This window comes from Pelodiscus sinensis, chromosome 4, assembly GCF_052426305.1.
Source record: "Pelodiscus sinensis isolate ZL-2025 chromosome 4, ASM5242630v1, whole genome shotgun sequence".
NCBI classification, from domain to species: Eukaryota; Metazoa; Chordata; order Testudines; family Trionychidae; genus Pelodiscus; species Pelodiscus sinensis.
Genome location: NC_143055.1, coordinates 125,176,676 through 125,198,224, shown reverse-complemented (window position 1 = coordinate 125,198,224; position 21,549 = coordinate 125,176,676). Strand labels below are relative to the sequence as shown.

The 21,549-nt window shown below is 46.3% G+C and overlaps 1 protein-coding gene across 7 annotated transcripts in view; it reads right to left on the bottom strand.

Annotated features, from left to right (window-relative positions):
• Positions 1–21,549, bottom strand: part of TMEM150C (transmembrane protein 150C) — an 86,508-nt gene that overhangs the window by 7,669 nt on the left and 57,290 nt on the right. For 4 of the 7 annotated variants that reach the window (XM_075929486.2, XM_075929481.2, XM_075929487.2 and 1 more), the window contains 6 exons: positions 19,512–19,593; positions 16,704–16,757; positions 16,532–16,564; positions 16,349–16,416; positions 5,679–5,806; positions 3,432–3,609 (listed from right to left, as the gene is read on the bottom strand). In XM_075929486.2, coding sequence (XP_075785601.1) covers positions 3,432–3,609; positions 5,679–5,806; positions 16,349–16,416; positions 16,532–16,564; positions 16,704–16,757; positions 19,512–19,591 — 541 coding nt within the window. In that variant the 5' untranslated portion in view covers positions 19,592–19,593. Of the gene's footprint in view, positions 1–3,431; positions 3,610–5,678; positions 5,807–16,348; positions 16,417–16,531; positions 16,565–16,703; positions 16,758–19,511; positions 19,594–20,856; positions 21,071–21,549 lie in introns of all 7 variants that reach the window. The other 3 variants (XM_075929484.2, XM_075929483.2, XM_075929488.2) reach the window with 2 other exon arrangements.

Sequence of the window (21,549 nt, the reverse complement as noted above, 5' to 3'; positions counted from 1 at the left end):
TGGAGAAAGGCTGTTCTCAGTAGTGACAGATGGCAGAACAAGGAGCAATGGTCTCAAGTTGTGGAGGGAGAGGTCCAGGTTGGATATTACATAAGAACGGCCATACTGGGTCAGACCAAAGGTCCATCTAGCCCATTATCCTGTCTGCTGACAGAGGCCAGCACCAGGTGCCCCAGAGAGGGTGGACCGAAGACAACGATCAAGCGATTTGTCTCCTGCCATCCCTCTCCAGCCTCTGACAAACAGAGGCCAAGGACACCATTTTATCCCCTGGCTAATAGCCTTTAATGGACCTAACCTCCATGAAATTATCTAGCTTCTCTTTAAACTCTATTATAGTCCTAGCCTTCACAGCCTCCTCTGGCAAGAAGTTCCACAGGTTGACTACACGCTGTGTGAAGAAGAACTTCCTTTTATTAGTTTTAAACCTACTACCCATTAATTTTATTTGGTGTCCTCTAGTTCTTCTATTTAGGGAACTAATAAATAACTTTTCTTTAACGGCCTCTCCACACTACTCATGATTTTATATACCTCTATCATATCCCCCCTCAGTCTCCTCTTTTCTAAACTGAAAAGTCCCAGTTGCTTTAACCTCTCCTCATATGGGACCCGTTCCAAACCCCTAATCATTTTAGTTGTCCTTCCAAGGCCAAAATGTCTTTTTTGAGGTGAGGAGACCATATTTGTACACAGTATTCAAGATGTGGGCGTACCATAGTTTTATACAGGGGCAGTAAGATATTCTGGGACTTACTTTCTATCCCTTTCTTAATAATTCCTAGCATCCTATTTGCCTTTCCTAATAGTATTAGGAAAAACTATTTCAGTAGGAGGGTGGTGAAGCACTGGAATGGGTTACCTAGGGAAGTAGTGGAGTCTCCATCCCTAGAGGTGTTGAAGTCTCGGCTTGACAAGGCCCTGGCCGGGTTGATTTAGTTGGGATTGGTCCTGCCTAGAGCAGGGGGCTGGACTTGATGACCTTCTGAGGTCTCTTCCAGCTCTATGGTTCTATGATTCTATGATTCAAAAGAGTTGCTATATATGGCCAATTGTATAAGAGCAATTTAGTCATACTGCTTTATTTCTTGGGATTTAGATACTCTTCTATATTATAATAACCTTTGAAAAGATAGACAAGTAATTTTAAATGCATTGCTGACAATCACAGTGAATGATGGGAATTTAAACAAGTTGGGGAAAAAAGACCTATCCAAGACTTTCAGATGTAACAGCTTTTCTTGCCTTGGTTTCATAATAGAAATGTGAGGAGGACAAAAGGCAATTGTCTCTTGTTATGTTCACTACTGTAGTAAGAGAGAAATAACAGTTCTACGCTGTGATAGGCACATTGTATCTGATGCTGAAATTAAGTTAAAACAGAGCTGGGACTGTGGCGCAAAGAGGAACAATCGTTCTGCCAACAAGAATTACAACAAAAACTAAAATAGGTAACAGAATAAGCAGAGCAGGAAGAACGGATGCAAAAAGGGAGGCCAAATGATCACTGGTGAAAATACCCTAATCCTAAACGGAAAGCCCCAAAAGTCAAGGGGACTTTAGCAGATAGGGTCAGGCCAAAAAGCACCAAGGCTGCAAATTCAAGAAGCATCCCTTCTTCGGGACAGCATTTAAGCTAGGGATGTTAAAATGTGTGTAATTAAGTAAGGGTACGTCTAGACTACAGGGTTTTGTCAACAGAAGATTTGTCAATAGATACTGTCGACAAAGCTTCTGTCGATAAAGAGCGTCTAGACCCGTGGTCCCCAACACGGTGCATTTCAATGCGCCCGCCAGGTGCTCGGGGCTGGCCTGGCCCCGGGTACAAGGCGCACGGGCGCTTGCAGGGGGAGCGCGCATGGCGGGGGGAGCGCGCATGGCGGGGGGAGCGCCGGGCGCGCGGCACTCGGCGGGGGGGAGCGCCGGCCCCGGGCACACAGCCCTCGGTGGGGGAGGGGAGGAGCGCCGGCCCCGGGCGCGCGGCACTCGGCAGGGGGGGGGGGGGGGAGTGCCGGCTCCGGGCGCGCAGCCCTTGGAGGGGGCCCCGCCCCCGGGCGCGCGGCAGGGGGGGGCCCGCCCCCCGGGCGCCCGGCGGGCAAACGGCCACGCCCCCTGGCGCCCGACAACCTAAAAAGGTTGGGGACCACTGGTCTAGACTACATCCAGTTCTGTCGACAAAGCAAGCCGCTTTGTCAACATAACAGTGTGGACGCAACAGACAGTGTAGATGCAATAATGCCTTCTATCGACAGAACTCTGTCGATAAAAGGCGTTATTCCTCTTACAATGAGGTTTACATACATCGACAAAACTGCTGAGTTTTGTCGATGTTATGTCGACATAACTCAAAGGCAGTGTGGATGCAGGTATAGTTTTGTCGACAAAAGTCCACTTTTGTCGACAAAACCCTGTAGTCTAGACACACCCTAACTGTGTAACTGCTGAAAATTCCAGCGGTTACATGCTAAGCAGCAGACAGCTCTCTGAAAGCCAGTGCGTGCAGGCTGTCGGTTTTTAAGCCAGCTCCCCGTGGGCACCAGGAGTCTGTGTTTAACCGTGAACATTAATCGATGAGCCCAGGCAGATGAACGTATAGATTAATAACGGTTATTAACATCCATTAACAACAACAGTATTTAGCATTTCTATACTATCATCCAGACCGAGGTCTCAGTGGGGGGATAAGCATTGTTCTCCTCCTTCCAACAGATGGGAAGTCAGAGAGTAATTCAGTGACCCGCTCTGGTCACACAGAAGGTGTGGGCAGACCTGGAAATAGCTCGCACATCTCCCCCGGGCCTGATTTTCACAAAGGGTGCACAAACACCCAGGTGAGCACTCCCAGCACTCTCACCCACACCTGCAATTGGCACAAACAGGTGACAGAATTAAGCCCACTAGGTGAGGTGGGCTTTGCATGTATAGTTTCTGCCACAACTGACACAGATGTCAGAATCTGCCAACTGCAGAGGCCACTACTAGGCCCTACTAGAGGGCAGGCCAGGCTCAGTGGAAGAAGTGAAAATCAGACTAATGGAGTAACTTTATCACTCCTTGTTTATTCAAACCCAAGTGATGAGGGAGGACAGATTTGTGGGGTGGGCACAGGACAGGCCCACGGGTGACAGTGGTTCTGTTCCTTGGCCTGCCACACAGTGCTCCTGTACAAATGATCTAGGACAAGTCACAATCTCTCCAAGTCACAGTACCCTCAGAAGGAAAACAATATTAACCTACCCTGGTGGGAAGGGGAGGAACGTAAGGCTCACTTCATTAATGCCCGAAAACATTTTGAGCACTAGGATGGATAATACTACGAAGGGGGAAAGTGGGTCTGTGTTACACATTACCTTCTAACTCCCCTCCTTCCGTGATATGCAGATGTGTTATTCTAGGTACCTGCAGGTGCAGCAAGCAAGGAAAAAGGATACAAAGGACCACGCACAGGGTTATAGCAGCTGACAAGAGGACTCGCGGAATCCCAGCTTTTCTTCCTTCATTCTTTAGGTTTATTTTGAGTGTCAAGGCAGCCTGAATCCAGCAGGCGAGGGTCCCAAAACCAAACGTCAGGGAGGTGCCGACATTATGGATTTCTTCGTCACTGGAGAGCTACAAAGACAAAAGAACTTATGAATGATTGCTCTGATACCTCCCAAAGAAAAAAAAATCTATGAAAATCCTCCGTGTGATCCTAGTTTTGGGAAGGGGGACGGAGGGTGTAGTATCAAAGAAGAGTTGTTAATGGGTAAGACAAAGCCAATGCTGCCTTCCTACCCAGTTGCAGCATGAAACAGTGTAAGCGTATGGAAGGTCAGCTGTTTAGAGCCTCGCTTATGCACAAGCAGAATTTCTTCCCAAAGGGAAGAGGAGCAAGCAAAGCACTATCCTGCCCACTAGCTCTCCAGTGAGAATGCTGCAGAAACCACACAAGAGACTTTCCTGCAGAAAACCTGTGGCCAGTGGATGCTGGGCCAGCGTTGTGTGTGAACACGGACGCTCAGTCCCTAAGGGACCTAAAACCGTTCTAAACTACAGCAGTTAACTTTGTTGTTTTTTAGGATTTTCCAATTTACAGACAATTAGCTAGCTGAGATAAAGAAGACATGACAGCAAAAACTGCAGCTCTGAAGTTGCAAGCACCCTTGCTGGTGGCAAGAAGGAACTGAGGGTGGAGGGAGCCTGGCAGCATGTTATCCAGTGCAGCATGTGCACCCTACTCCAGGGAATGCTACAGACGGTCCTCGGATACTGCTCAAGGAAAAACCCTCCGGCACTGGTGCACACTCCCCTATGTTGAATGGACGTGAGCAAGCACTCAAAGAAGAACCAACCTTCACTCAAGAGTAAAATACAGAAAATAAAGGAAAACTTTAAGATCCAGTTTCTTAAAGCTGACCCCAGCCTCTCGCTGCTTCCCCTTTATACAGCTGGACAAGCATCGGGCTAGCTCTTACAACTTGGAGGTTCCCAAGCAAAGCCATGGCCGCAAGCTGCTACACAGGGAATGGGCACTTACGGCAATGAAGTTACATGGAACTGGTGAACGCCAGTTGAATCTAGCCTAAAGTATCTGACTGGTTCATCCTTAATAAAAAGTCAACCACGTGATTACTGCCAACAGATTTTTAAGAAAACCTATGTATTTTTCCAATTTGGTACAGATAATGAGCCAAATTCTCTGCTGCCATGAATTCGCTGATTTCTGTACAGCTATGGCTGCAGAGAATTGGCCCTGCTTGATTTCTCATCCCTGCACAGCAGTTACCCATCAGAGTTGCATAGTTAGCAATCCAGTAGGAGGAGATTTTCCAAGACACAGAGGGGATTTAGAAACACAACCTCCACTACTTTAAATACTTGGGAAAATCCTCCCCCTAAGATTTCATTTGCACCCAAGAGACAAGCAGACACACCAGTACAGTGGACACATGCCCCATTTTAGAGCAAGTTTGTGGTGTCTCAAAATGACGGCTGACAGTTCATTTGTAACACACGCAGAACAGCTTGTGAATTGCAAGAACGACAGCCAGGACAATGGCTCACAGCAAGAAATGTCTTGCGTGTTTATAAAGTCCCTCTTGTGGCCTGTCTAAGCATATACAAGAAGTAACACACTGATACACTCTAATCACAGACAGCAACTATCCTTATGGCAGCTGTGTGTGGCATCCCTGTTTGGCACATATGTGCGTGCAAGCTCCCAGGGCTGGCCATCCCCCAGCGCCGTCCTCCCACTTAGGCACACGTCTGTCAAGCCTGACACTTGCCCCCAGGTGAGGTAGATTCCCAGTTGCTATGGAGTGCCAGAAAATGGAACACTAGGTGACACAGATTCAAATCCTGCCTGGGAATAGAGGGTTATTTCTCTTGGGCTTTAACTTAAACTTTTAAATTAACAGGAACCATCAGTGCTATTTGTGGCAGTTGCAGCCTCCCCTCTGCCACCAGGGAAGCAATGTAAAAGGCAATAGGCAGGGGCCCTTTGAGGAGCTGAGAGCATGGATAGCCGTGCTAGCAGCCGTACTGCCATAGGCAGCTCCAAAGAGCAGAGAGATCTGTGCTTACAGCAGGTAGGTCTGCCAGCGCAGTTTTACCAAGATAATGGATGCGGCCATCATGACATGGAGTTGGTAAATGACACGTTAGTTGCCAATAAGCTGGAAATGGGAGTGGGGTACCTGAAAGTTGCCCAGTAAGGTCATTCCGAACGAGGCCAAGCATAACGCAATCAGTCCGCTGATGTTCAGCCAGGGGTTCAGCACCTTTGGCTTCAGCTGTATAAAGCGGAGAACAGCAACGACAAGCGCTGAAAAAGGAAAGAGAACACCGGACGCGCAGTTATAAACATACACAGCACACACCTCTGGGGTGGGGTTTCCCAAAGGAGACAGAGGTAGGCCAGTGCTAAGTGCTTCTGGACGTTCCACCGTGCCTTTCATTACAGATAGGCAATAGCACTGTCATGGCTCCTTCCCCACTCTGGCATGATAAATGCAGAAGTGGGGGCCAGCAAGTGTACCCCAAAGCCTTATCTACCAGGCTTTGGTATCAAACTCCCCCCAAAATCTTAAAAACCTAGATCTTGGGAATAAAACTTCCGCTGCCACCACCCAAATGTTGATAAAGAAATCAGGGGAAAGATCATTTGGGAAATCTTACCCCTAAAATAAAAATCAAGGCCACCACTGCCAGGTTAATAAAAAGAAAAGAAAGAACTTTTATTATTACAACAATATTCCTCTTGCAAACATAATGACTAGATAGGGAGGTAACAAAATATACTCATGGAGAAACTCCATGGGCCTAGAACTTAGTTACAAAGAAAAGCCAAAACATCTTTTAAGCAGTGCCAGATCTCAGATCCCATACCCAATCCATAAAACAATAAAACCTAACGAAACTACCTAAACTTTACTCTACTTACAGAAAATGAAGAATGGTGTCTTGGAGAGAGAGAGACATGCTTGTCCCTCTCTGTAGCTGCAGAGAACTCTCTCAGAGAGACAAAAGGGAGAAAAGAAAAAAAACCCAAATTCCTTTATCCCAGTTTGAAAAGTCCCATCTACATTCCTATTGGTCACTCCACCTGGCTAGGTGTAGTTAACCCCTTAATCCCCAGGCTGCTGGCTAACCCTCATAATCATGACAAGCACCGTCTGTAATTTTGGACACCTGTCCACTAAAAACAAAGTCCTCGTCCATAGCAAAAGGCACGTTAGGTAGCCAACCCCACGTTTCATATACGGCTCAATAACATCAATGTCATTCTCAAGAATTAAATTACTCCAGTGCAAAGGGCCCAGACTGTGTCTTCTGGTCCCCCTTACGACCTGTTTTGAGGGTTTATGTGGAGTGTAAGTCCTTTTTCATCCGCTCCAAGCTTCTTTCATAAGTAGATTCCACTGATTTAGTTTGGTTCATTCAGCACTGATTTTTTTAAAAAATAGGTCAGATTTGTTATATTAGCCTGATGACAAGAGAGAGTCCTGCACCTCCAGGCCTCAGGCTGAAAACCAAACCTGATCAGTAGGAACTAAAAGCAATAACCACCTGATGGACAGTCATGTAAAATGAACTGCTGATCTCAGTCCAGCTCTTGTGAAACACTGTCCGTCTCACAGGTGAAGTTTTGCTAGTGGTCTCGCTGCAGAGAGAATAAGAACAGAGGAGGGGCCCAGAATTAGAACTCAGCTACTTAATCTGTTCATGAATTCAGGTCCCAAGCTGGCAAACAGTTCCAGCCACATAAAAAAAATTGACTTTTTTTGTGGAAAAAAACCGGGATGGGTTCATTTCGAAAATGTTGATCCATCTGAACAAAAAATTTAGATTTTGTTCATTTGGGTGAGAGAAACTAAAAAACATGAAGTTGTGGTTCAAAATTAACTGATTTTTCAGTTTGGCCCCCAAACCAAAAAGTGACCATTTTCTCAGCACTGTTGCGCACCAGCGCCACTCTCACCCCTATGCAGTCCTTACAGGTACTTACAGGTCGTGGCTGAGACACAGGGGTAGGGCAGCGTTGGGATGATGGCATTGATGATGCTCATGCTGCACCTGCTCCTAACAGACAGGTGTTGGTCTTAAGCCATTGAAATTAATGAGATTTCCCCCATGCACTTCAATTGGATCAGGATCAGACATAAAATGAAGAGCTTCCAGGGATTTCAATTCAGCATGTTGCCCAAGTAATACATTAAAAGATAAATGATGCAGCAGGAAGCACTGTTTACCAACCAGCACATCAGCAGCCGATTAATCATTTACCAGGTATTATTCCGAAAGGGGGGTTCCATTGGATCTCTTTGACTCGATGCAGAGAAAATGTACTCTTTACTGTGGCTCTATTGAGTTTCACCCTGGGCAAAATACTAGCCTCAGCCAATGCATAGGCACGACCTTTTCATCTTAGGGTATGTCTAGACTACAAGCCTCTTTCAAAAGAGAGCATCTAGACTGCAACCTCTTCTTTCGAAAAAGTGAGCCACTTTTTCGAAAGAGAGCACCCAGGCAGTCTGGATGCTGTTTTGAAAAAGCCCTGTTGGCATTCAAGAACGCCTTTTTTCGAAAGAACACTTTCGAAAAAAGGCGTTCTTCCTCGTGAAATGAGTACCGCCATCGAAAGAAAAGCCGCGTTCTTTCGATTTAATTTCGAAAGAACGCGGTTGTCGTCTAGACACAGGTGAAGTTTTTTCGAAAAACCCTGCAGTCTAGACACAGCCTTAGTTATTTACCCTTTCTGTTGATAGCTCCAACATAACATGACAGTCAGTTTATTTTTGAGGACGGCATCACCCACTATAGAGGCACTTAAATTACACAACCTTCCTCTTCGCAAGGCACCCCAAGACAGTACTATTGTACCTGAAATGAACCGCCTCTCATGTGCTGTTGCTTCGTTACTGTCAGAGTATAAGAGAGAGGGAGAATCCTAGCTCATAAAAGATCATATAAACTAGGGAGCTGTGCCCTCTGCTCACTACGGTCGCCTACCCCCCACCACTGAGTCTGCCCCAGGCCCGGCTCTTCCATCCTTCTCCCCTCCCGGCTGCTGACTCACCCCCCAACCCTGTGATGAGTTTGCCTGGCCACCAGCTAAGCGCCTGTGCAGAGGGAGAGCCAAGCTCCCATCCCCATGCAGAGGCTAGAGGTCAAGCAGCTCGGCACTAGCAACAGTGGCCAGGCGGGCGAGGCTGAGGCGGGCAGTGGGCCTGGAGCGGAGGAGCCCAGCAGCGGAGCTACAGGCATGGTGAGCGGGCGGGCCCGCGAGTGAGGGCAGTCTGGCTGGAAAGGAGGCGGTAGAGGGACTCTGCTCCAGCCTAAGTGCCTCTGGCAAGTGCCCCACTTTACTGCTTGTCAACCCCCTCCAGCCACTGAGGCAGCCCCATCTCCCCCATCTGCCTGGGAGGGCCAGGCCGAGGCCACGGCTCTCTGCCCCCAGCCGCCAGTGGGACTCAGGAACTGGGCTAGGCGGCAGCTGGGCTGCAGGAGCCAGAGCCCGGCAGCAAGCAGCAGAGTGGGGAGCTGGAGCTGCTTCCCACCGGGGCCCCAGACCCGCCTGCAGGGAAGCCAGGGGCCAGTGTGTATCCCAGAGCACCCGCCAAAGAGGGGCCGCAGGGGAGGCCCAAGCCGTGGCTGCTACTTCCCCTTCTGACTCTGCCCAGGTTGGGGGGCAGGGCAATGCAGAGTGACGTCATCCTGCAGTACATTTTTTGCATATATATAGAAAGAGATGTTCTATTATTATCACCACCTGAATCGGTCAGTGTAAAAGGGAAGGAATCGTAGGATTTTAATTTCAGTACACACACTGGTCCTCTTAAGATTCTGCCACCGATTTTAATGGAAGACAAATTGTGCAGTAACTATGTGATGCAAACTAACAAGATCTACTGGGCCTGTAGGACCAGTGATTTTTGGGTTCCTCTGTTTTTGGATGTCAATGAAAACACTTGGAAGGTGCCAGATATTCAACGATGGACACTCGGTACCTTCTGAAAATTAGGGCCCTGTAAAATTTTGCCTCAAAATTAGCAGGCCCACCAGCAGCAATTCTAGGCCTCAGGGCAGAACAATCAGTGGGCCCCCCTGCACACAAAAGTTGTGCCTGCACATTGGACAGTGCTGCAGCTGCCAGCTGCACTGCTGAGTGCGCTCCTCAGACACAGCCAGGACTTCCACATAGAATCATAGAACCATAGAGCTGGAAGAGACCTCAGAAGGTCATCAAGTCCAGCCCCCTGCTCTAGACAGGACCAATCCCAACTAAATCAACCCGGCCAGGGCTTTGTCAAGCTGAGACTTAAACACCTCTAGGAATGGAGACTCCACTACTTCCCTAGGTAACCCATTCCAGTGCTTCACCACCCTCCTAGTGAAATAGTTTTTCCTAATATCCAACCTGGACCTCTCCCACCACAACTTGAGACCATTGCAACTTGTTCTGCCATCTGTCACTACTGAGAACAGCCTCTCTCCATCCTCTTTGGAACCTCCCTTCAGGAAGTTGAAGGCTGCTATCAAATCTCCCCTCACTCTTCGCTTCTGCAGACTAAACAGACCCAACTCCCTCAGCCTCTCCTCATAAGTCAAATGCTCCAGCCCCCTAATCATTTTAGTTGCCCTCCGCTGGACCCTCTCCAATGCGTCCACATCCTTTTTGTAGTGGGGGGCCCAGAACTGGACACAATACTCCAGATGTGGCCTCACCAGAGCCGAATAAAGGGGAATAATGACATCTCTGGATCTGCTGGCATTGCTCCTCCTAATGCAGCCCAATATGCCATTAGCCTTCTTGGCTACAAGGGCACCATATCCAGCTTCTCATCCACTGTAACCCCCAGGTCCTTTTCTGCAGAACTACTACTTAACTGGTTGGTCCCCAGCTTGTAACCATGCTTGGGATTCTTCCGTCCCAAGTGCAGGACTCTGCACTTGTCCTTGTTGAACCTCATCAGATTTCTTGTGGCCCAATCCTCCAATTTGTCTATGTCACTCTGGACCCTATCTCTGCCCTCAAGCGTATCTACCTCTCCCTCTGGCTTAGTGTCATCTGCAAACTTGCTGAAGATGCAATCCATCCCCTCATCCAGGTCATTAATAAAGATATTGAACAAAACTGGTCCTAAAACCGAACCTTGGGGCACTCCGCTAGAAACCGACCGCCATCCTGACATCGAGCCGTTGATCACTACCCGCTGGGCCCGGCCTTCTAGCCATCTTTCTATCCATCTTACTGTCCATTTATCCAATCCACATTCCCGTAACTTGTCGGAGACCATATCAAAAGCCTTGCTAAAGTCAAGGTATATCACATCCACTGACTTTCCCACGTCCACAGAGCCAGTTACCTCATCATAGAAGCTAATCAGATTGGTCAGGCACGACTTGCCCTTTGTGAATCCATGCTTGACTATTCCTAATCACTTTCCTCTCTTCCAAGTGTCTCAGAATGGATTCCTTAAGGATCCCTTCCATGATTTTTCTAGGAACCGAGGTAAGACTGACCGGCCTATAGGTCCCTGGATCATCCTTCTTGCCTTTTTTTAAAATGGGCACTACATTTGCCTTTTTCCAATCATCCGGGATTTCTCCCGATCTCCACGACTTTTCAAAGATAATGGCCAAAGGCTCCTCAATGATATTTGCCAACTCCCTCAGTACCCTCGGATGCATTAAGTCTGGACCCATGGATTTGTGTACGTTTAAGCTTTTCTAAATAGTTCCTAACCTGTTCTTTACCCACCACGGGCTGTCGATCTTCATCCCATCTTGCTTCACTTAGCGCAGAAGTCCAGGAGCCGACCTTGTCCGTGAATACAGAGGCAAAGAAAGCATTGAGTACTTCAGCTTTCCCCACATCATCTGTCACTAGGTTACCTCCTTCATCCAGTAGGGGCCGCACACCCTCTCTGATCACCTTCTTCTTGTTAACATGCCTGTAGAAACCTTTCTTGTTATCCTTCACATCCTTAGCCAGTCGCAATTCCATTTGTGCTTTCGCCTTCCTGATAACCCCCCGGCATTCTCGAGCTATACCTTTAAACTCCTCCCTGGTCATTTGTCCAAGTTACTTTTTGTAAACTTCCTTTTTGTGCTTAAGTTCAGCAAGGATTTCCCCTGTAAGCCAATAGGGTCTCCTACCATGTTTACCTCTCTTGCTACGCGTCGGGATGGTTTCTTTCTGTGCCTTCAATAAGGCTTCTTTAAAATACTGCCAGTTGTCCTGGACTCCTTTCCCCTTCATGTTAGTATCCCAGGGGATTCTGCCCTTCAGATCTCTGAGGGAGTCAAAATCTGCTTTTTTGAAGTTCAAGGTGTGTATTTTACTACTCTCTTTTCTTTCTTTAGTCAGGATCCTGAAATCTACCATCTCATGATCGCTGCTTCCCAGGTTGTCACCCACCTCTTCTTCCCCTATTAGTTCCTCCCTCTTTGTGAGCAGAAGGTCAAGCTGCGCACGGCCCCTGGTCGGATCCTTCAGCACTTGTGTCAAGAAGTTATCCCCAACATTCTCCAGAAGCTTCCTGGATTGCCTGTGTACTGCCGTATTGGTTTCCAAACAGATGTCAGGGTGATTAAAGTCCTCCTTGAGAACCAGGGCCTGCGATCTGGAAACTTCTCTCAGTTGTCCGTAGAAAGCCTCGTCTACCTCATCCACCTGATTCGCTGGCCCGTAGCGGACACCAACCACAACATCACTGCTGTTGTTTGCTCCTTTAAACTTAACCCATAGACTCTCATGCCCATAGGTTGCCAACTGTCTGTGCAAATCTAAAGACCCGGGCAAATCTAAAGACTCCTGCCCTGCTCCTTCTCCAAGGCTCTGCCCCTGCTCTCTCCATCCCTCCTCCCTCTGTTGCTGGCTCCCGCCACTCAGATACATACTTTCAGCAGGCCAGGGCAGGCAGTTGGGTGCAGGAGAGGGTCAGGTTCTGGGAGGGAGTCTGGATGTGCAGTGTAAGGCACGCACTCTGGGCTGGGACACCGGGTCGGGTTGCAGGAAGGTAGTGTTTACCTCAGGCTGCACCCAAAGCAACAGACACATTCTTCTGGCAGCAGCTCCTAGGGAAGTCTCTGCCAGGCAAGGTGGGGGAGAGTCTCTGCATTCTGCTGCCCACAGGCACTGCCCCCACAGCTCCCATTGGACTCAGTTCCTGTGGGTAGTGGCATGCAGAGACACCCTCCCCCCCCACTCCTCCACTCTCCATCCCACAGGGATGTGCTGGCCGCTTCCGGGAGCAGTGCAGAGTGAGGGTAGACAGGAAGCCTGCCTTAGCCTAGCTGTTCTGCTGATGGCCAGAGGCCCCCTGAGTCCTTGTAACTCACTTGGGGCCCAGTCAATTACCCCCTTCCTCCTCTACAAATTAGACACTCAACAATTAAAGCACCCCCAAAATCACTAGTCACTTTTGAAAATGTAGGAAATTGATTGTTTTTAATCAGTGACAAAGAGTATTCAGAAACAAGGCAGCAAAGGAACACAGGAAAAACAGCAGTGTTCTCAGCAACAAAAATGTTCCTTCTCCATATCAAAATGGAAAGATGGTATCCTTTGCGGAGGATGGATGTTAATTACTCTTGCATATACCAGATGGTACTATGCCAGATGAACGATCATAAAACAGCAATGAACTTTGTGGGGTCTCTGAGCTAAAACTAGTAAAATCCAATCTCATTAATTATTTCTTAGAATCGTGAGAGAGTTTTTGGGGCACAGGAATGAAAATAAGGATTAGCAGAAATAGGTATGATCTGAAAAAGGGAAAATATTTTAGTAGTTAACTAAAAACATCAAAACTAACCAGAGCTGATTAGGAATTTTCTTCTTAAATTTTTTTCATTAGAAAATTCTGATTCATCCAAACAAAAACTGTTTTCAGGAAAGGGTTGTTTTTTTATAAACTTTTTTATTTTTTAGTTGAAAAATTAAGTTGTTCAAATATTTAGTTTTCAAGTATTTAAATTAGAAATTCCAGTTTTGTTTTGACTTTTCGCTTTGAAATGTAAGATTATATCCATTATTTTAAAAAAATAGTTGTAATCACAAATGAAATTATTGAAGCGAAATGGTTGAAACCCGAACTATTTTTTTTTCCAGATTTTCAGGTCACAAAAGTTTTCTGGATTTTAATTTTTCCAGGCAGAAAAAGGCCCTATTCAAGGTAGATTCTCCCCACCTCTAATATCTCAAAAGTGCTTAAAGGATGTGAAAAACATTCCCTGCCTACTTCTAGAACCAAAGAGCTGCATAGGTGTGATGTGGAACACCCACATAGCACTATAATGCTCAGAAAGCAAAATCATTTTGTTGATCTAAGTGCTGAGGACCCACCTATAGAGCATCCAGCCCCAACATTTTTAATTGAAAAACAGCCTTCTTCAAAGAATGAAAACTTCCCATGAAAAATTGCATGACAATTTTACCTACCTCTAAGATTGAGCAATCCCTTTTATGCATGTGGTATGCCTAATAATGCCAAAGGGAGTTATGCAGGAAAACTAAAAGAGTATCCTACACAAAAGGTCACTGACCTCGGCACCCTTATTCCTTGCAGAAGCTGCTGGCAAGGGCTCACTCTGAGTCCAATTTAGCAAGTCTTAACAAGGCTCGCTAAATCAAACTCCAGAAGATTGATTGTGGCAGCATTGATCTTCCGTTTAGTGAAGACATGGCCTCAGAGCTAATTAGAGCAAACTGCTTTATCCTGATATGCTTATGGGCATTAATCTAATAACAAATCGGTTGTATTTCCAGCCTTGGGGGTTCCATAGTTATAGTTATTCTGGGTGAGATTACATAGCTATAGTAATAATGGGTGATTAATTACTAGAGAGAGAAAATGCTGATGGAAAGTAGTAGGTTTTAGCTTCAATATCTAGTTCTTTTTTTCTTTCATCACAACTGCATAAACAACTTTCATTCATTTTCATGCACATAATAAAAGCTCAGATTAAAAAAAAAAAAGGGCTGCACACAGGTAGGCTCCTGCACACACACAGAAGCCTAGGGACTTTAATGGGGCTTTGTGAGAATGCAAAGTCTACAGAGCTGACTGCAGGAGAGTAGGGCTTTAAATTTCAGTAGCGCAGCAGGAAGATGTGCATTAACTAAGACACTGGAATCTGAGATGATGATTCCAAAGTATATAGTGTTATATTTGATTTTGAGAGCATAGATTGAAATGATGTGTATAGAACCATAATTAGCTTTGTGTGTGTGTGCGAGAGAGAGAGAGAGAGAGAAAAATCAATCATATACATGTTATGAGCAAGGACCACACAGACAGTGTCAACTAGTGCAGCTCCATCTGGACAGTGAAGCAGGCTGATTTCTACTAGATGAGGTTCTGGCCATAAATAAGAGTGTCTATAAGAGATAGTTCCTTTCAAAAGTCTACTCTCAACTTTCACTCCATTTTACTGTACATATCCGTACTTTCAGGCACAGTAATTATGCGACCAAGCTGTTCTACAGGCCTCTTCATCAGCAGGTCTCTAAGCATTTAACGAAGGGGCAGGTGAGCCGCTTGCCACACCATGCCTCTGGGCAAGTGCAGGGAGATCCATGCTCTTGGAAGGTGCGAGGTCAAGGGCAGCCAGTCCTCAGCATCACACAGCATGATCCCTCCCCCTTCCCCAGCGCTGCCTGGAGGGCACCGAACAGCCCCCCTGCCTCCTCAGCTAGCCCTAATTGCTGCATGGAGCACTACGGCAGCAATTTAAACAGCTCGTGGCTCCAGGCACCATCACTGCTGCAGCCTCTGCCCAGGCCTCTTTGAATAACCAGGTCCCAGGGCAACTGCCCCCTTTCCCCACCCCCATCAGGGGGCTTGTAAAGGAGGTATCAGTACAAAGGCACAGGGAGGTGAAGTGAGTTACCTAAGGTCACACAGCAGATCTATGGTTAAGCTGGATGTTGCAATTTACTCTTGGCGTTAACTCTGCCTTGGAGTGATACCACGAAAAAAACCACACCATGATGATGATGCATTACAGTGTTTGCCGTTAAACTGATTTTAAAGTAATTAGATCCCCCCCAACACACACACACATTTGCCTTTACTATGTCACTCCAGGGCAGAGTTAAGGCTGTTTGGATGCCCTGACTGTACCTTTCTACCCTTAACACATTCACATTTGAGTGCCACCCCAACCCTGAATTTCCTGGGTTTGGGAATGCGCTGAACTTTGTGTGGGGGACAAAGAGGCCGCATCCCTGTTTTAAGTGCACAGCTCTGCGTTAATTATGAGGAGTGGCATTTCCACCACATTCACAGCAATGTCACTAAGTCTGTCTTTGCCAATAACAATGAAATGTTAATTCAGCATAATCATTTTGATTAATTTGCTTACACAGATTCAGGAGCAAATACTTACAGAATCTCAGGTATAACAAAGTTTTATTGACAAAAACAATAACTTTTTTTTTCAAGCTTTATAACCATCTAACGTGTTAGTAAAAAGCTTTACCCATATAAGAAGGAAGTTGTGAACGTTCATATTTTTACTAATAGAATTTAAAAAAACCCTCAAAAATAACATTTTGTCAAATGCAACGACCAATTAATTACACTATCCCATGCAGGATTTTACAGTCTCGGTAAACAAAAAAAATATCATTCCATGCACCAAAAACACACAGTCTTGCAGACTCAAGGTTAAGGTGAAATGATAAAAGAAGAGAATAAAATGGGAAGTTATGAAGGTGACATGTATCCAGTTTTGTTCTGTTTCTGAATAGTTACAAAATAATCAGCTTTTACAGCAACATCTACTGGATTTTACTCATGTTCCAATGACTTAACATGAATTAAGAAACAACAAAAAATCCCCATGCGATTCCTACCTAGAAATGCTGCCATGTTCATGACTTGGCTAAATACACAGCTTGCAGGGGGTGCATCACCTGCAATACTTCAAAAATATAAAGCGTATCATTGTAACTCTACTAAGACAGCTAAAGAGAGAAGTAAGTAACACTCATTTATCATGATACTTGGGGAAGAAAGGGGAGGGAGAATCTGGTTACCTTATGTAAGGGGGGCTTTTGGAACCAGCTTTCCTAGGTGACAAAAAAAAAAACACACAACAGAAGCCAGAATTAAAGATTTTGCTGTTTTGTCTCTCTCTAAAAAATTTTGTTATAAGTTATTCGTTTAAAAAACAATCACCAACAACAAACTCCAGCAATAAACTCTTACCCATCTGGCAGGTTTAATGGGATAATTTTGTTATCTTCCACAGCTATAAAATATCTGCCAAAAGAAGAAAGAAGCAGTTTAGAAACTATAAACAATGCAAATACAATACCCAGACAACCATGTTTTTTCATTTATAAATTTGTTTAGGGCCCAATTCAAGAAAGCACTTTTAAGAGTGTAATATCCATTCATATTCAAGAAAGCTCTGAAGCCTCAGTTTAACTTTAAGTATGTGCTAACATTGGATTGAAATCAGTCACACTTACTTAGATTTAAGCATGTGCTGAAGTGCTACTTCAAAGTGGGGCCTTGATTAGCAACGTTAATCAAAGCCCCTGTTTTCCTGAAGGTAATTATTTCTGACCACAGATCACAACACTGTTTGCTACTACCACTGACACTACTGATATCAAAGATAAGCTGTTGTAATAAAGGATAATATGGCTATTCAGTCTTTGTCTTCTGCTTCCGCAGCAGAGAGCTATTAATATGAAGAAGAATTGAAGCAGTCTAGCAGAAACCATTGGGGATAGGTTTTGTACCTTTTGGTCACATAGATCATACGATACAATTGAAATGCAAACAGGAAGAGCCATTGTGGATACTGTAACCAGATAACTAAGATTCCAGTCCATCTAATTATAGGACAGTTGCAATTTAGCCTTATTTATTTCTGCAGTGCTAATCACTTGCAATTTAAAGATTACCTGGAGGCAACAGTTCTCACAATGTCCACCTGCCCTACCGAATGAGGTCACTTCTCTACTGTATACTGCATAAACCATTTCCACCTTTAAAACTAGCGCTGTTCTTTTCTCTTTTTTACATCCAGCATGAAATACTGTCCCCCACTGAAATTAATGAGAATTGTCAATGACTTGAGTGGAAAGAGAATTCTATTGGAGACGTTTACCAATGTATAATCGGCACATGCTACAGTAATACAAGTGTGAGATGTGAGAGAGTTGCTAAGAGACTAACCCTTATTTTCTGACTTGAGTCATCTGACATGGGCCAGGATTAAAAAAGGTTAATTCCCTGTTGACATGACAGGGGTCAAAATCCAGCAATTACTGTTACAACTGCAACCATAATGTACATACTCATTAGTTGGAGTATCATTAATGCAAGGCTCCTGAACCGTGGCCAAAAGCAAATTCATAGAATCCTAGGGCTGGAAGAGACCTCAGGAGGTCATCAAATCCAGCCCCGGCCCAAAGAAGGACCAACCTCAACTAAACCATCCTAGCCAGGGCTTTGTCAAGCTGAGAATTAAAAACCTCTAGGGATGGAGATTCCACCACCTCCCTAGGTAACCCATTCCAGTGCTTCACCACCCTCCTAGGGAAATAGTTTTTCTTAATATCCAACCTAGAACTCTCCCACTGTAATTGAGACCATTGCTCCTTGTTCTGCCATGCCTCACTACTGTGAACAGCCCTTCTCCATCCTCTTTGGAACCTCCCTTCAGGAAGCTGAAGGCTGCTATCAAATCCTCCCTCACTCTTCACTTCTGTAGACTAAATAAGCCCAAATCCCTCAGCCTCGTAGGTCATGTGCTCCAGCCCCCTAATCAGTTTGGTCGCCTTCCACTGGACCCTCTCCAATGCGTCCACATTCTTTCTGTAGTGGGGAGCCCAGAACTGGATGCAGTACTCTAGATGTGGCCTCACCAGTGCAGAATTGCTGCAGGTCTGGGGAGAGCTGGTTGCTTCTCCTCATTTCCAGCTGCTAAACCACATTTTAAAACAAGAAGTTAAGGTACATAATGACTCTCAATACTATTTCACTAAGGTCTCAGTTGTGAACAGGCCCATGCAACTGTACAGGTGAATTCAGAGTCACAAAATGTGCCCTTACTCTTCAGTGTGTCCAATGCATTGCAGACCACACTGTATGGGGGGAGAGAAGCCTCTCTGGGAGAATGAGGCAGAAGCGGATGGGCCAGGGAAAGGGCTGGGAGGAACCTTGGCTCTGCTGCCTGCAACTTGCCAACACAGAGGCAGAAGGAAGTCGTGCCAGGAAAAGGGCTGGTGGCAGCTTGCTCCTCTACAGAGCCAGGGGGAAGCAGGGACCAAAATGTGTCTCTGCAAGTCGTGAGCTGCCCTGCCCGTAGGCAATGCAGCTACATGCTGCTTCTTGCTGAAAGCCAATCACCAGCTGCCAATCCAGCCCAATATAAGCAGTACAGGAGTTGCCTCGGGGGGGAGGGTCAGTGAGCAACTCTCTCTAGTACAATGTCCATTCCCTTGCAATATTTGGGATAGGGATGTAAAAGAGTAGTCGAATAGTCAACTACCCAATAAGCCCAGGCTTATCAAGTAGTCAAGTCGATTACCCACATTCCCCTCCCAGCTGCCTCTGTATCAGAGGTGAGGTTGAGGGGGAAGCAGGAGCCGGTGCTGGGGGGAGCCAGCTTAAAAGCTGGCTCCCCCTAGCACCAGCTCTGCGATGCAGGGAGGACAGTGGAGGCAGAGGCGCAGCAGCAAAAGGCAGAGCCACAAAGGTCAGGACGCAGCATGAACTGGGACTGAAGAAGTCCTAGCTCACGCCGGGTCCCGGACCTACTCCTGCTGCGGCTCTGCAGTTTAAATGTGTAAGAGCTGGACTGCCTGCACAGCCGGCTCCTATTACATTTAAACTGTGGCACCGAAGCAGCCCCTTATCAACTAATTGTGCATGCGATACAAATTGTATCATGTACATGATTAATCTTTTACTTGCTACTTAACATCTCTAACTTGGGAATGTATTATTAACTCAAGTCCCCTTGCCTGTGCCCCAAAACCCAAGCAGAAGGTCACTTACACTATCCATAGTCCAGCTGAAGTGAACAGGGTGAAGACAAGAGGTAAAAACATCCACACGCTGCATTTCTTCCCATCCATGCCTGATAGAAACCAAGACAGTAAAGAATAATGCAAAACAAAGAAAACACTGGTAAGAGTTACTGGAGACATCACGTCCTTCCCCCCTCTCGAACATTTAAAACAAGTCTGCCTAGGGACTGTGTAACGAAACAGAACCTGACAGTGCAGAACAATCACTATTGCCCCCGGCACGCGCAGAGTGGTTCAGGTACCCCCCGAGAGAACACCTGTGCTGTACGATACTGTTCAATGCATGGAAGGGTCCCAGAATCTAGCCCTGATGATCATCAGCCCAGGAATTAAAAGCAATCTAGAATCCGTATTGAATCATTAGTTACACTTCAGCAGGTCCTGACATGGTAACCGTTCTTTTCATTTTGCAAAGGGGGAAAACTGAGGCACACAAGCCCAGGAGAGATGGTCAAATGTGCTGAAGGATGTTAGTAGCAGGCATATGTAAAACTCCCTCCCTGAGAGATCTGCCCAAGAACACACACAGCTGGGAACAGAACCAGCGACCCTACTCCCAGTTCTCTGCTCTAACCAGCAGGCCACTCTCTCTCTTAAAATGGCAACCTAGCTTCCCACCACCAATTGTGTTCTCCTGAAAACCCACATATGCTCTTAGTGATGGCCATAGCTCAAAGAGTCACAGATTCCAAGGCCAGGAAAGACATGGTGATCATCTAGCCTGTCCCGTGGAACACAGAAAACTTCCCCCAAATACTTCCTCATGGGTGGGTGCTCTTCCTCCCCACCTCCCCAGTTCTCATCATCGGCTCTCACACCATGCAAGCTATGCAATCAACAGATCAGCGCACTCTGCTGAATTCAAAGGTTCAGTGTTCCAGTACTGACATCCTGAGTTTCACCTAAGTTAGGAATTCTTCAGAAACTGAATTACTGACATTTAGGTTGAAAGCAGGAGTACGTGGGTGTCAGATTCTTGGTAAATTCAAACATGCAGAAGAGCTCAATTCCACAGGGGAGCATTCTCCAGAGGAAAACATGCAAGATGAAGACTTTACCAGGACAAGAATAGCGGTTTGCTATTGCTACAACGTACATCATTTAGAAATGCTAATTTACATCACAAAGCCCTTGAAATACGTACATCCTGCCTACGTCCTTTGGCAATGGAACGGCGGGAGGGGTTTGCATGTACAAATTTCCTTCAAGCTAGAATAAAGACTAAGAGAGGCAAAGTGGGAAAAACAAGGCTAAAACATCAACTTTCCTTTCAGTAAGATAGCAGCACCCCCCTTTTCCTGCCCCCAACTCACTGTCAGTTGTTGAGCTGATATTTCTCGGGGAGATGATCACCCAGCACCCCAGTGATGATCTGAGACAGGTTTTAGGATCACTGATTTACTGGCCGAGCTTGATGGCATTTCTTTGTCAGTCTGTCTGTCATGTGATAACTACTGAACATGCAGCCAATCAATTCCAGAATCTCAGAGAGCATTGCAGGTATCGAGGGCCAGGACCTTCTTGATCCTGGGGGAAAGCAGAAAACAAAGGGGGGAAATGGGGGGCACATGGAGTCCCTGCCACTTGATTAGCAAAAGCCACAGGAGAGGTTTGATCCACAGACAACTGACAAATGGTAGATGGCGCCTATTAACGCCTCCCAGTATAACAATGCCCCATCGCATCTCTGCTTCACCTCCCAGTAGAGTTTACTATGTGGACACTCGACATGGCTTGTCACCCAAACTAACATGGGGGGAATGGGAGGGTACACTCAGCCCTGAGTACAGCAGAGAACAGGCACAGTCTTAGAGCAAGGCGAGCAAGACTCGCTACCCTGCCTGGGAGCTGCCTGGCAGCCGGCCATAGAGACAAACTTTGCCAGCGCCTGTTTCCCCTCCCGCAGGTACCAGGGGGAGGCACTGGGCTCCAGCCCCCACCCCCGTAAATGGGACGAGACAGACGGCCACCGGCCTGTCCTGCAACTGCTCGCAACAGATCCCTGC